Source organism: Pseudorca crassidens, chromosome 17, assembly GCF_039906515.1.
Source record: "Pseudorca crassidens isolate mPseCra1 chromosome 17, mPseCra1.hap1, whole genome shotgun sequence".
Lineage (NCBI taxonomy): Eukaryota > Metazoa > Chordata > Mammalia > Artiodactyla > Delphinidae > Pseudorca > Pseudorca crassidens.
The window spans coordinates 11,508,950-11,521,665 of NC_090312.1; the positions used below are offsets into that span (position 1 = coordinate 11,508,950).

Below are 12,716 nucleotides of genomic sequence, written 5' to 3' on the forward strand. Positions count from 1 at the left end.
TATTTAAAATCAGAAGAAAGAAAAACTTTTAGCTCTAAGAGAATGTCATAATACTTAATATTAGAATAGTCATCTGTATACCAATACACTTAAGGCCAAAGAGAAATTTAACGTATGGTTGGGAGTGGGCCAGTACAGGCTTAAATGGTAATTTTAATGTTTTTACGGAGGAAGGTGCCCACGTGGCCGGGGTGCAGGAAGCAGCAGGAGGCAAAGGAGCGGCCCGCAGACGTTCCTGCATCAGGCCTGCAGGGGGCGCCGGAGGCACGTCGCACGAGCGCGGGGAGGAGTCGCCGTCGGGCCCTCCAGGAGAAGGTGAGGAATTCAGGGTGGGGCCGTGGAGAGGACCCTGGGGGGACAGCCTGGGGCACGCCTCATGGAGAGACAGAGAGACGCTCTCCAAAGGAGAGGGGTCCCGAGAAGGGAGGGAAGCTCGGGGAATCGGCGGGGGGTGGGGGGGGGGGGCCGGGGCTGACCTCCCCCGCGGGGCCGCTGTGGGGCGCCCTCGCGCTGAACCCCACCGCGCCCCCAGGACCCGGGTCCGGCCTCCCACCCGCCGCCCCACCCAGTCCCTACCTGAGGCTCCGGGCCGGCTGTCCCCGCGAGCCGTGGCGCGGCGGCCGTGCCAGTCTTGGACCGCAGGCTGCGCCCCACGCAGGAACTCTCTAGGACCCCTGCCCAGGCCACGGGGTTTCCAGCCCCGCCCCCGCCCGCGGTCGTGGCCCCTGGGGAGCGGGGTCTCCCACGCCTTCCTCTGACCCTGACCCTGACCTTGACCCTGACCCATGGAGGTGATTCTCCAGCTTTCAACAAGGGCGTTTAGACGTACGCTAATATTTATGCTCTGTTTTTCTTTCTTTAATCAAAGTTATACATTCACGTGGTTTAAAGAATCAAATTGTGCCCAAGTTCTTTTTTTTAAACCTCAGACTCTCCCGTTCCCCGTCAGCCCCATCTCCTCCTGGCTTCTCGCCAGAGGCATCGCTTTGAAGTCTTTTTGCTGCTTGTCTTGGTAGCTGCCTCTGTTCTCTTTCTTAAAGGACCGTGTTGACACCACGCAATCCACACACTGGAAATGTACACTTCCGTGGCTTTCTAGTGTATTCACAGCATTGTGGAACCTCCACTGCAGTCAATCCCAGAACATTTTTATCACCCCAACCACTGATGGACTTTACGGATTTGCCTATTCTAGGTAGTTCAGATAAATGAATACAAGGGGGCAGGGGGGGAGGGAAGTGAGGGGCTGACTCCTCCATTAGGGCACGGTGTCCAGGGCCCACAGAATGTATTATGATAATACAAGATGTGGCCTTTTGTATCTGTCATCAATTAAATAAGAAGCTTGCTGAGTTGTAGGCATTATCCATGGGTTTACACCAGGGAAGATGAGGATTTAGGGCCCCCTCTTCCTCTACACCACACACAAGTCCCATCCCTCATCCTCTCAATAGAGTTATAATTCTCTTTGTTCTTTAATATTATTGTGACTCTGTAAACTCTACTCAGCTATTAGTAAACTTTTTCCTTTCCTGTAGGATTTTGATAGTTTCTCATCGTCGTTTTTTTCTTTACTTTTTTTTTTCTATTTTCTGTGAATTTATATCTAATTAAATCCAAACTCTGCCAGATGATTAAATCTCTTCCTATTATGTTCAGATTCAAGGTATTTTTTTTTTTTTTTAATCAATTTCATCTTCCTGGAGAAATCTCTCCAGGAGCCTTCCTGTCTGTTCAGGTCAGGGCTTTTTGTCCTCTGGCCTGGCACTGAGTGTCATCCTGGGAATCCCCCGGTCTCTCTTCCACAGTAAATCTCCTTTCTCAGTAGCCAGCGTCTTTCTCATGTTTCTCTTCACTTTGGTGTATCACATCCTCTTACATCTTTCTGGAAGAGGGAACATGGGCAGTCATTGTTTTAAAAAACTTTGTTTGAAAATGCCCTTATTCTACCTTCAAACATGATATAGACTTTGAGACTGGAAATCATTTTCCATCAAAATTTAGGAAGGCATTGCTCCATGGCCTCTAGTTTGCTGTGTGGTTGTATTTTAAAGTCATTCTCATATAAGATCTTTTGTAAATAACCTGTTTCTCCCCCTGGATTTTCACTTCGTCCACATGTTCTGAAATGTCCTCAAAATATTTTGGTATGGGCTCATTTTCATGTACTTGTGTTAGGCACAAATATCAGTAGGTCTTTTTTCTTTCTTTTTTTTTCATATTTATTTATTTATTCGGCTGCACGGGGCCTTAGTTGCGGCACGCGGGATCTTCGTTGCCACGTGTAGGATCTTTGTTGCAGCGTCTTTAGTTGCGGCACGCGGGATCTAGTTCCCTGACCGGGGATCCAACCGGGGTCCCCTGTGTTGGGAGCGTGGAGTCTTAACCACCGGACCACCAGGGAAGTCCCAGTAGATTTTTCTCTTGTGCCCCCCAGGAAGAATCTTCTAGTCTCCTGCCTGCTACAGAAGCGCTGGGAGAAGGGAGTCAATTGGGAAAGACCACGCTCACAGCTCACAGCTCGGAGAGGAGGTGAGGAGAGCGGTGCAGGCTGTCTGGGGGGTGAACTGGAACTTTCTGTGAACAAAAGGGCTCTCTGGCCACTTCTGTGCCCCACTAGTGATAGGAGAGACTTCTGGAATGTATCCTTTTTTTGTCTTTTTGCTGGATGGAAAGAGAAAAGAGGAAATGTTAAGCACCCAGAGTTAATTATCACGATCGTTAACAAACAAAAAACTCCAAGGACATTTCAACACAGGAGAGAACAGAAAACGTGAGTCAGACAAGATCTTCTGGGGGAACAGGAGGAGGCTGGAGTGCCGTGCACCACTTTACAGGCTCTTAACCCAAGGCCAGAATTTTGTTTTGTTTTTAATATTTATTTATTTTTGGCTGCGTCCGGTCTTATGCGGCACACGGAATCTTCGTTGAGGCATGCAGGATCTTTCGTTGCGGCACATGGGATTCTCTCTAGTTGTGGTGTGCGGGCTCCAGAGCGCATGGGCCCTGTAGTTGAGGCATGCGGGCTCTCTAGTTGTGGCACACAGGCTTAGTTGCTCCGCAGCATGTGGGACCTTAGTTCCCCGACCAGCGATCGAACCCTCGTCCCCTGCTTTGGAAGGCGGATTCTTAACCACTGGACCACCAGGGAAGTCCCGAGAGTTTTTAAAAATAAGTATTTTCCCCCTCGTCTGCTTGGCTGAGCCATTGTGGGGAGGGGAGAAAATGGATTGGAGGAGGGCAAGTCTGGGCGTGGCTTCTGGGAAGAGGGGCGACACTGACCACAAGCAAGTGTTTGGGGGAAGCAGAACTGTATTAATGAAAAGTGATAGCCACGCCTGTAGCCGGGTCTCGGCGACGGAGTGTCTTGCCCAGGTGCTGACTCACCTCTTCTCCCCCAGGGAAGCCAGGTGAACTCTGTCAAGGAAGCTAAGACCCCTGAGCCCCTCCCCCCACACACACTGACCTCTCTGAAGACGCAGAGGTGTTCTGTGCGGAGAGAGAGGCAAATGCCTCTGCTGAGGTGAGGGAACCACACCCCGGGGCGTTTAGCCAATCCATACGCGACAGGACAGAGCCCAGGCCAGCCATCCAGGACTCCTCAGAGCCCAGGGGAATCCCTCCTTTTTCATGCCATGACTGTAGCCAGTAGGAACATGCTCCAAACAATAATTTGCAGCAGCAGAGAAACAGGTCTCAGTTCTGGTGGTGGGGAAGAAAGAAACACTTACTACCCTGCCGTCTTTGTGCAGATAGAGGGTTTGGACAGAGCCACTTAGGCTGGGAACGAGCAAGATGAATAAAAAAGGGTGACACAGCATCTGTGCAAACACTATATGGAAAGAAGACAGTGAAAGAATCCATTCAGGTAGAAAAGTTAGGTTAATGAAAAGCACACCAGGACTTCCCTGGTGGCGCAGTGGTTAGGGATCCGCCTGCCAATGCAGGGGATACGGGTTCGAGCCCTGGTCCGGGAAGATCCCGCATGCCACGGAGCAACTAAATCCGTGTGCCATAACTACCGAGCCTGCGCTCTAGAGCCCGCGAGCAACAACTACTGAAGCTCGCACACCTAGAGCCCCTGTTCCACAACAAGAGAAGCCACGGCAGTGAGAGGCCTGTGCACCCCAACGAAGAGTAGCCCCCCTCGCTGCACAGCAGTGAAGACCCAATGCAGCCAAAAGTAAAAAAAAAATTAAAAAAAAGAAAAGCACACAGTATCTTAATTATTTTGTATCAAAGCAAAATCATCTCAATAAAGCAAGACCTCAAAGATGAGAAGATGAAACAACAGAATTAAGTGAAAAGGGAGATTGCAAAGCTGAGGAAACAAATTGAATATCAGAATGACAATTTCTGAACTAATAAATTAGAAAAGCAGTAGAACGATAATTGCAGTTGAGGGTTGAAATCACAGACATCAAGGAAAGACATGCTCTGATCTCAGAGAATGCAAAGGGATAAAGGAGAGATTAGAGCAATTAGACAAGATACAATGTATTTAGAGGACCCAAAGGACATTTGGTGACTGAAACAGAGAATTCAACAAACAGAATGTATAACGTGTTTAATGATATTGAGTGAATCTTCCTTAAATGACGAAGAACCTAACCCACAGCTCAGAAGGCACAGTCAGGAACACTCACAGGATGACTGATGGACACACAGATATAATTGTGTGTGTGGGGGGGTAAGTTTTATTTTGAAACAATTCCAGACATACAAAAACATTTCAAGAATAAAAAAGAACTCCTGTTTTAAATATTTCACCACATTTCCTTGATCCCATATTTATCCATCCATCAATTCACCTTATTTTCTGATACATTTCAAAGTAAGTTACAGACATCAGTACACTTTACCCAATACAATTCAGAGTGCATATTAACGAGAGTTCAATATTTGTGTACATTGCTTTGAAGTAAAATTAACACGCAGTAAAGTGCTCACATCTTTAGATGCTATCTGTCGAGTTTTGACAAATGCATAAACCTTTTACAAGATACAGAGTATCTCTGTCACCCCAGAATGTTCCCTCGAGTCTTTGTTGGTCCCTGTGCACCCAAACTGGAGAGGCAGAGAAGCATGGCCCCAGGCTCCCTGAGCACCAAGGGTGCTCACAGCACAGACGGGGGTGTGGCCAGGCCTCTCTGGACTGAGAGCCCAGGGGAGGGCTCAGGCCTTGGCCAGCTGCTGCGGCACTGAGAGGGACCCGTACAGGGTGAACAAGGGCTTCTTGGCCTCCAGGTCTCAGGTCCCCTTGGGGCTGTCGGGAGCCACCCTCAGGCTGCACTCCTCCAGCAGGCTGAAGGTGACGGCCAACCCCTCTACCTGCAGCGGGGTGAGGAGCTTGGGGGCCAGGGTGAAGGGGATGTTCCAAGGGTACTTGAAGTTGGGCTCCAGGATGCTCTTCACCTGGAAGAAATGAGGTCAGGTGTTGCAGGTCAGCCTTTGAGATCAAGAGACAAAACCTTCTGTCCCGAGAGCCAGGGGCCTCACCGGGTCATGGAAGAGGCAAAGTCATGGAGTCAAGGGGACCAGGAGTCTCGTCCTGTCCTGTCCTTTGATCGGTGTGATCTCGGATATGTCATTGGAAATTGTTGCGCTTTGGTTCTTCAGCTGCTAAATGGTGATACTAACATTGACCTTGCAGAATAGTGGTATCTGGAATTACATGTGTATGTGTACGTGTGTGCAATGTGTGTGTGTATGTGCATACGTCTGTGCACACATATGTACTCATGTATACATGTATGTGGAGAGAGAAAGAGCAATTTGCAAATGGTAACTGTGTGAGAAAAGCAGAGGTGTTTCAGATCCCCTGAGCCCCCCAAACTTGTATTCCTCTTTTAGAACTGTGGGCGCCCTCTGCTGGGGTTGCCATGGAGACAGAGACCCCCATGAGGTAGACTCACACCCACCGGGCTTGCTCCCCAGAGGGAGAGGCAGCCAGAGAATTCCCGGTGGCCACACGGGATCCTTTCTCCCCTCTCAGCAGAATCTTACGTCACCTCTCTTTCCTCAGGATCATTCTTATCCCTGGCTCCCTCACCCCCATCCCTGGAGGCTGGCCCCTGGGGATTGATTTCTTCCCAGCGCCCGCTGCTGGAGCAGGATCCTCTTCTCTATGGACCAGGCCAGTAGCTCGTGTTGGGTGTCACTCAGCCCCGGGAACGAGGGGACATTTGGGGAGAGAGAGTGATGAGTAGTCAGATTCTTCCTCCCTACTGTGAACTAGGAGACCCCATGAGGGGGGGACCCGAAGGCAGAGGAAGAAAACCCGCTCGACTTGAAAGGCGAGTTCCCTCCTTCTGCTCTTGGGATGGTCTCCAGGATGCTACATAACATGGTCCAGCGGGTGGGGTTCTAGGCTGGAGTCTGGAATCATCCACACCCAATGATAGGCTGGGTGAACTTGGACTGGTCTTTCTAGATCCCGGGCTGGTTCTGTATCATATGGTGAACTTATCTCACTGACCCCTCCTGACCTTGGAGAGGGGCGTGATGTGAGATGAAGACCATGGTATTAGACGGGTTTTAGAGAGGTGGGCGGCATCTAACCCTGTCCTTTTTGGGTCTAGAGGCCAAATTTGTGACGTTCCCATATTTCCCTCAAATCATTCTTACCCAATATGGCTTTAAGGAGGGAAATGATGTGCAGTCTTAATTTGAGCCATAGATTTCTTGAGTCCTCTTGCATCTCACTTAGGAAGGTACCACCAAAGCTGTCCAGATGATCCGAGGGGCCCCGATCCAACTACAGGAAACTGGTATTATTAGTAATACAACAACAACGATAATAGTAATAGCAATAGTGATGTTGTTTTGCAGTTTTGCCAGTATCTTTTGAGTCTACAAGTGATTAACCAAGGTGGGAGGGGGCGGGATCTTCACCTCCCCCCAGATTCCAAGCAGCTTCAGCATGTGGGCTGCATGCCCTGGACCTGGTCATTGTGCCTGGACCAGCGTTTGGGACCCCCTTCTGCAGCCCTCCTTCCCCATGTATCTTGGCAGTCTATCTCCTAAACCTGCCCCTTCACAACTTGGACCAGCCTTAGGTAGAGTGGCCCCCCCCCACCGCCAAGTCCATGAGGTCCTGCAGAGCCTCTCGGTCCTTGAGCCTGGCCAGGATATTGTGGAGAATAGCATCCTGAGTGTCCTTTGGGAGCTGGGCCATTGCCTCCATTTCCCTGCAAACCTCCTTTTGTAGGTGCTTGAAACCTGTCCTCAGGCATCAACATCAACCAGAAAGCGGGGACAGTTCTCTGATTAGAACATCCGTGGTGAGATGAGCCAGGCACCTCCATGTCGTTTATCTACCAACCAAAAGCATCTCTGCAGACGGCATGTTTGAGCTCTGGGGCTGGAGCTATCATAACAGGCTAAAAAGATGGGCAATCCTCGTGCTGTGAAGGGACCCGGGGTGGGGTAGAAGGCAGGGAGGAGAGAAGGAGATTCTGGAAAGAGGTCGTGGGAAGTGGAAGAAGATGACCAAGTGCTCTTTTCTGGGACACGTCTAGAATAACGTGGATTCTAGCATTGGGCTCTAGAGATGAGAATATTAGGTGCTCTGGGCTCAGTTTCCACATCTGTTTAGTGGGAGGTTATGAGGATTAAATGAGTTCATGTATGTAAAATGCTTGGGGGAGTACCTGGCACACATGAACTACCCTCCTTATGTAATTCTGCCTGTATCGTCTATGACCACACAAAATTAAGCAAGGAGTGGAGTTGGGGGTTCTCTGCTTCTCCTAGGAGACTTCAGGTGGCCTCCAGCTGATCTGCTGAGAAGGGGAGGTCCAGGGAGGCAGACATTTCTGTTTGGTCCACGGCCGTATCCCCACTGCTCAGAACAGTGCCTGTTGCCTAATAAGTCCTCAATAAGTGTTTGTTGCGTGCATGCACGAATGAATGAATGAACGAATGGGGCTGAACAAAGCGTCGATTTGGAAGTAGAGCTCAGTTTTGTGAGTTGCATGCAAGCCACCTTTTGGGTAGTTGGCTTTGCAGTTTCCCACCCAGGAAGTCCCAGCTTCCCTCTTAATAAACACTGACCTTGGCCAGTGGGTTCCCGTATTCCTCCTGGAAAGAGAGTCACAAGTGATCATCTCCCTTTCTCATCCCCCAACTTTACTTTTGAGACATTTTGGAGAGTCCTGCCCTCTTAACGCCTTCTCCCTTTTGCTTAACCTCTTCCTGCCCCCATCCCCGTCTGTCCCTCCCCCTCCCTGGCCGTGTGGAACCCCTCCCATTCCACAGAAACTAGGGCCAGGCCCCGGGGCAGCGGTGGCAAAGGCAGGGGCCATCTGCCCTGCTCTCCAGATGTATGTGTGCCATTAGGACCCATCCCCCATCCCAGGAAACACACACTCACCCATTGGGAGGATGGTGCCTAGAAGAGAAATTAAATCCTTACCCAAGAGTTAGTCTCTGAAGCCACTCGGTTTCTCTGACCCTCTGCCCCCTACTTCCCTGACCCCCGTCCCCTTTCTATCTACCCCTTCCCTCCCAGGGGGCCAGACCCAGCGACTTGGGTAAGGACAGCAGAGGCAATCACGTGGCATTCTGGTTGTGACAGGAGGCCTCGGGGAGGGATCAGATCCCACTTTCCTGGCTGTAAAATCAGCCACTCGCCCATCGCCGATTGCAGCTGACGCTCTTCTGGAAAGATAAACAGAAGGACTCACTCACCAAGAGTTATTTAACCTCCGCTCCCCCCAGACACACACACGTGCACACACGCACGCACACACACACACACCCCGGTATTCAGAGGAGAAAGGTGCCTTCCTCTGTGGCCCCAAGAGTCTATGGCTTGTAAAAGACAGAAGCAATTGGCGGGCTGTGGAGGAGGTTAGCTTCCCTCTGGGTCTGCTGGCTGAGCCCCTTGCATGGCTCTTATTAGCATCCAGAGGGGGTCAGAGTTGAGGGGGGCCCGAGGTGTAGGCAGAGAACCTGCCCAGCTCAGGAACTCACCTCTGGAAAGGTTTTCCACTTATCATCATCTGAGATGAAAAGAATGTCTGGATGGGGAAGAAGCCAGGTCAGGAGAGGCCAGGTTATTCCTGCTGGATCCTTTCACATCCCTGCACCTGTAGTCCCCCCCTCCCCCCCGAGCCCATCCCCAGCTTCTTCCTCCGGATCAGGTGGGGCAGCTTTCCTCAGTGTGGCCTGGGGACCCCTTGCATCAGAATCACCTGGGATGATGGTTAAAAACTCAGAATCCCTGACCTCACTCTGTTTCTTCTGAATCAGATTCTCTAAAGAGAAACCTGGAACCTACATGTTAAATAAGCACCTCATCAAGGGATAACGTCCTAGCCCTAAGAAATGATGGCATCACTTGAACAGTGGTCCAGTAGAGACACAGCAGCATCTTTCCAGGCACAGCGTCAGCCCCAGGATGCAGCTCACTGAGCAGAAAATGTTTGGGATTTGGAGCCAGACAGACCTGATTTGGATTCCAGTTCTACCAGTTCCCAGGTGTGTTAACTGTGAACAAATTATTTTGTAAGTTTCAATTTATTCTTATACAAATGGAGATATTATTCCTAACTTCAGAGGCTGCTGTAAGTGTTCAATATGCTAAAAAAGTGCCTGGGTCCAGATGTTAGTAGATTCTCAAATAATCGTAGCTCCTTGCCCTGTGCCTTTAGGCAAGGCTGGTTTGATATCTACCTGTGCGGGTGTCTTAGGGGTTCTTGGCTGTCGCACCAAGAATCTATCTGAGCACCCTTGTTTTTCACTCCTTGCCTCCTTCGTCCCTGGTTGACACTACCTGGGACTGAAGAACTTGGCTCCAGGATATCCGTGAGGTGTATTCTACTGGAACAGTAGGCTGTCCCCAGAACTGTGCGTGCGTCCCCTTCTTCTTCTATAATAGCGCCAGCTGACGGAATTTGTTGGTGCTCAACAGGTATTTGACAGGCCTCAGGTCTTTGTCTCCAAGCTCTTTGACCAAATTCTTGCTAATAGGCTCAAACAGGGAGGGCATGTTGCTAGGAGAGGATGGAAGGGGAGTGCAAAGTTCCGTTGGGAGGCAGGGAAGAGAGTGGGCAACCTCGTACAGATCCTTGATATTCTTCCCGAAGGGACGCACATTATAGGAGGTGAATTTAGGTTTTAAGTCAGACACAGAAAGACAAATACTGCAAGATCTTAATTTTTTTTTATTTTTTGCCGTACGCGCGTCTCTCACTGTTGTAGCCTCTCCCGTTGCGGAGCACAGGCTGTGGACGCGCAGGCCCAGCGGCCATGGCTCACGGGCCCAGCTGCTCCGCGGCATGTGGGATCTCCCCGGACCGGGGCACAAATCTGTGTCCCCTGCATCGGCAGGTGGACTCTCAACCACTGCGCCACCAGGGAAGCCCTGCAAGATCTTATATGTATGTGAATCTCAAATAGCTAAACTCATAGACGAAGCAGAGAGTATGATGGTGTCCAGGGCCTGGGGGGAAATGGAGTGACATTGGTCAAAGGGTTCAAAGTTTCAGTTGTACTAGATGAAAAAATCCTGGAGATCTAATGTACAGAATAGTGACTATAGTTAACAATATTGTATCGTATACTTGAAATATGCTGAGGACGTATCTTAAGTGTTCTGACCACACACACACAAAAGGTAGTGTGTGAGGTGATGGATATGTTTATTAGCTGGATTACGGTGATCATTTCACAATGTATATACGTATCTCAAAATGTCAAGTTGTAAACCTTAAATATATACAATTTTTATTTGTCATTTATATCTCAATAAATCTGAAAAAAATTAAAAAGATTTATAAAAAACACAAAAAAGAAATGAACCCCAGGCAGTCGTATAGATTGGAGCTCAGAGCTAAGAAATGCCCTGGAGATCCAAGTGTTTGAGTTATCTGTGTGGACGTAGTAATCGAAACCAGCGTAGTAAGGATGCAGACATGAATACATAGTGAATAGCTGGGTAGACAGAAATGTGAAGTGCATTTTACAGACCACACTGAATGAGAGTAATTCATTGGAATTGCTCTCTTCTGGGCAAAGAGGAATTCGATTTCCCAGTTATACAGAATTCAGTTTTCGAACATTCACTGAGTGTTGAATAAAGACAGAATTTTCAACAGATCAAGTAAAATCCCTGATGTGACTTTCAATTCTGTCTCGCGTGGGCCCTGCAAGGGATCAATGGACAACAGAGAGTAACAAGAACAAAAAAAGATTCTCTAAGCCTGGACCTGGATAAAGATGTATGAAAGATACATCCCTGAGCCTTACACGCTTGCATGTTGTTACCAGGAATTCTCCTTTATTAATGAGAACTTTAGGAAGAAGTAGTACTTTGTTTGGGGGTCAGATTAGGACAAAAAAACCACCTCAAACAAAAACACTTCTATTCATTTGACAAATCTATCCTGAACATTTCTGTCTCTGGCAATAGTATCCTCTCTTCTTATTCATCCCCTGATTCCCCAGTTAGAACTTAACCAGACTGTGTATTGTTTTGTCTTGTAGAGAAAAGATTCCAATTGAGTAGGGTCCCTTTCAATCTTCAGACGTCCTGACGTCAAGCAGAGTTTGTCAGACGAACTCCAGAGAGCAGATCAACGTGACTCTGCTCACTGTGTTTTCTTTCCACCAATAGGTCCCTGACTCAATTTCCAACGCAAAATCCTAGAAAAGCAAGCATATGACAGTCCCTCTTCTCTTCCAGGAGACTGGGCCCGGGGCTGAGCGCTAGATCATGGAATCTTAGCCTCCTAAGTCTTCCTATTGTCCTTCGTCTTACTCTCCTCGAAACTCCTCCCTCACCTGTCTTCTCCCAATCCCGCCCTCACCCAGGGTGATTTCCAGTTTCATATGAGAAATGTTCAGAGCCCTGAGTCTTGCCTAACACCAAAGATTAAGTGTTTGTCAGGGGACAAGAGCCCATGAGGGAGGCAGAATGGAAACGGTCCCGTAAATGGAGACCCCATAGATCATGGTGTCGTCCTATCCCGGGACAAGAGAGCTCCAAGGAGAGAATAATCAAGTGTGTGTTCCTTGGTAATGTACGTGGGGTAAATTCGCCGGAGGACAGACTCCAGTGGGTGCCAGGGAGGGGGTGAGGACACAGGGTGTAGGAGATTCTTAACGAAGTTTCTATGAGGGGCAAGCGGGTGGGAGGAGGCGATCACTGGAGGAGGAGGACACTTGGGGGAGGGGTTGACAAGCTGCCAGAGACCCGATCGTGTCGTCAGGTCATGGGGAAGCATCCAGGTGACCTGGAGAGGATGAGGATAAGCTTGTGTCCATCACGTTGTCAGACATTTTTCTCTAATCTTCACATCAACTCTGGAGAGATGGTCTCATTTCCGGTATACAGATGGGAAGGCTGTGTAAGAACAAATAGAAATTAAAAATATGAGGCTTAGGGCTTCCCTGGTGGCGCAGTGGTTGGGAGTCCGCCTGCCGATGCAGGGGACGCGGGTTCATGCCCCAGTCCGGGAGGATCCCACATGCCGCGGAGCGGCTGGGCCCGTGATCCATGGCCGCTGAGCCGGCGCGTCCGGAGCCTGTGCTCCGCAACGGGAGAGGCCACAACAGTGAGAGGCCCGCGTACCGCAAAAAAACCCAAAACAAACAAAACAAAAAAAATTAGGCTTATTTCTCCCAGTTGAAAATCAGGGAAGAGATTTCCTTCCCCTCCTTTTCCTTAGAACCTTTATTTTAGAAAACTTGGGTAAAAGTGTAAGCACTTT

General features: G+C 49.3%; 1 protein-coding gene across 1 annotated transcript; it reads right to left on the reverse strand.

Moving 5' to 3' along the window:
* Window positions 1–5,175: 5,175 nt before the first annotated feature.
* On the reverse strand, window positions 5,176–9,994 carry GSDMC (gasdermin C). Its single transcript, XM_067712772.1, is given in 6 exon segments — window positions 5,176–5,416; window positions 6,095–6,169; window positions 6,630–6,757; window positions 7,082–7,221; window positions 9,779–9,814; window positions 9,817–9,994. Coding segments are annotated over 6 exon segments (798 nt in total).
* Window positions 9,995–12,716: the final 2,722 nt, after the last annotated feature.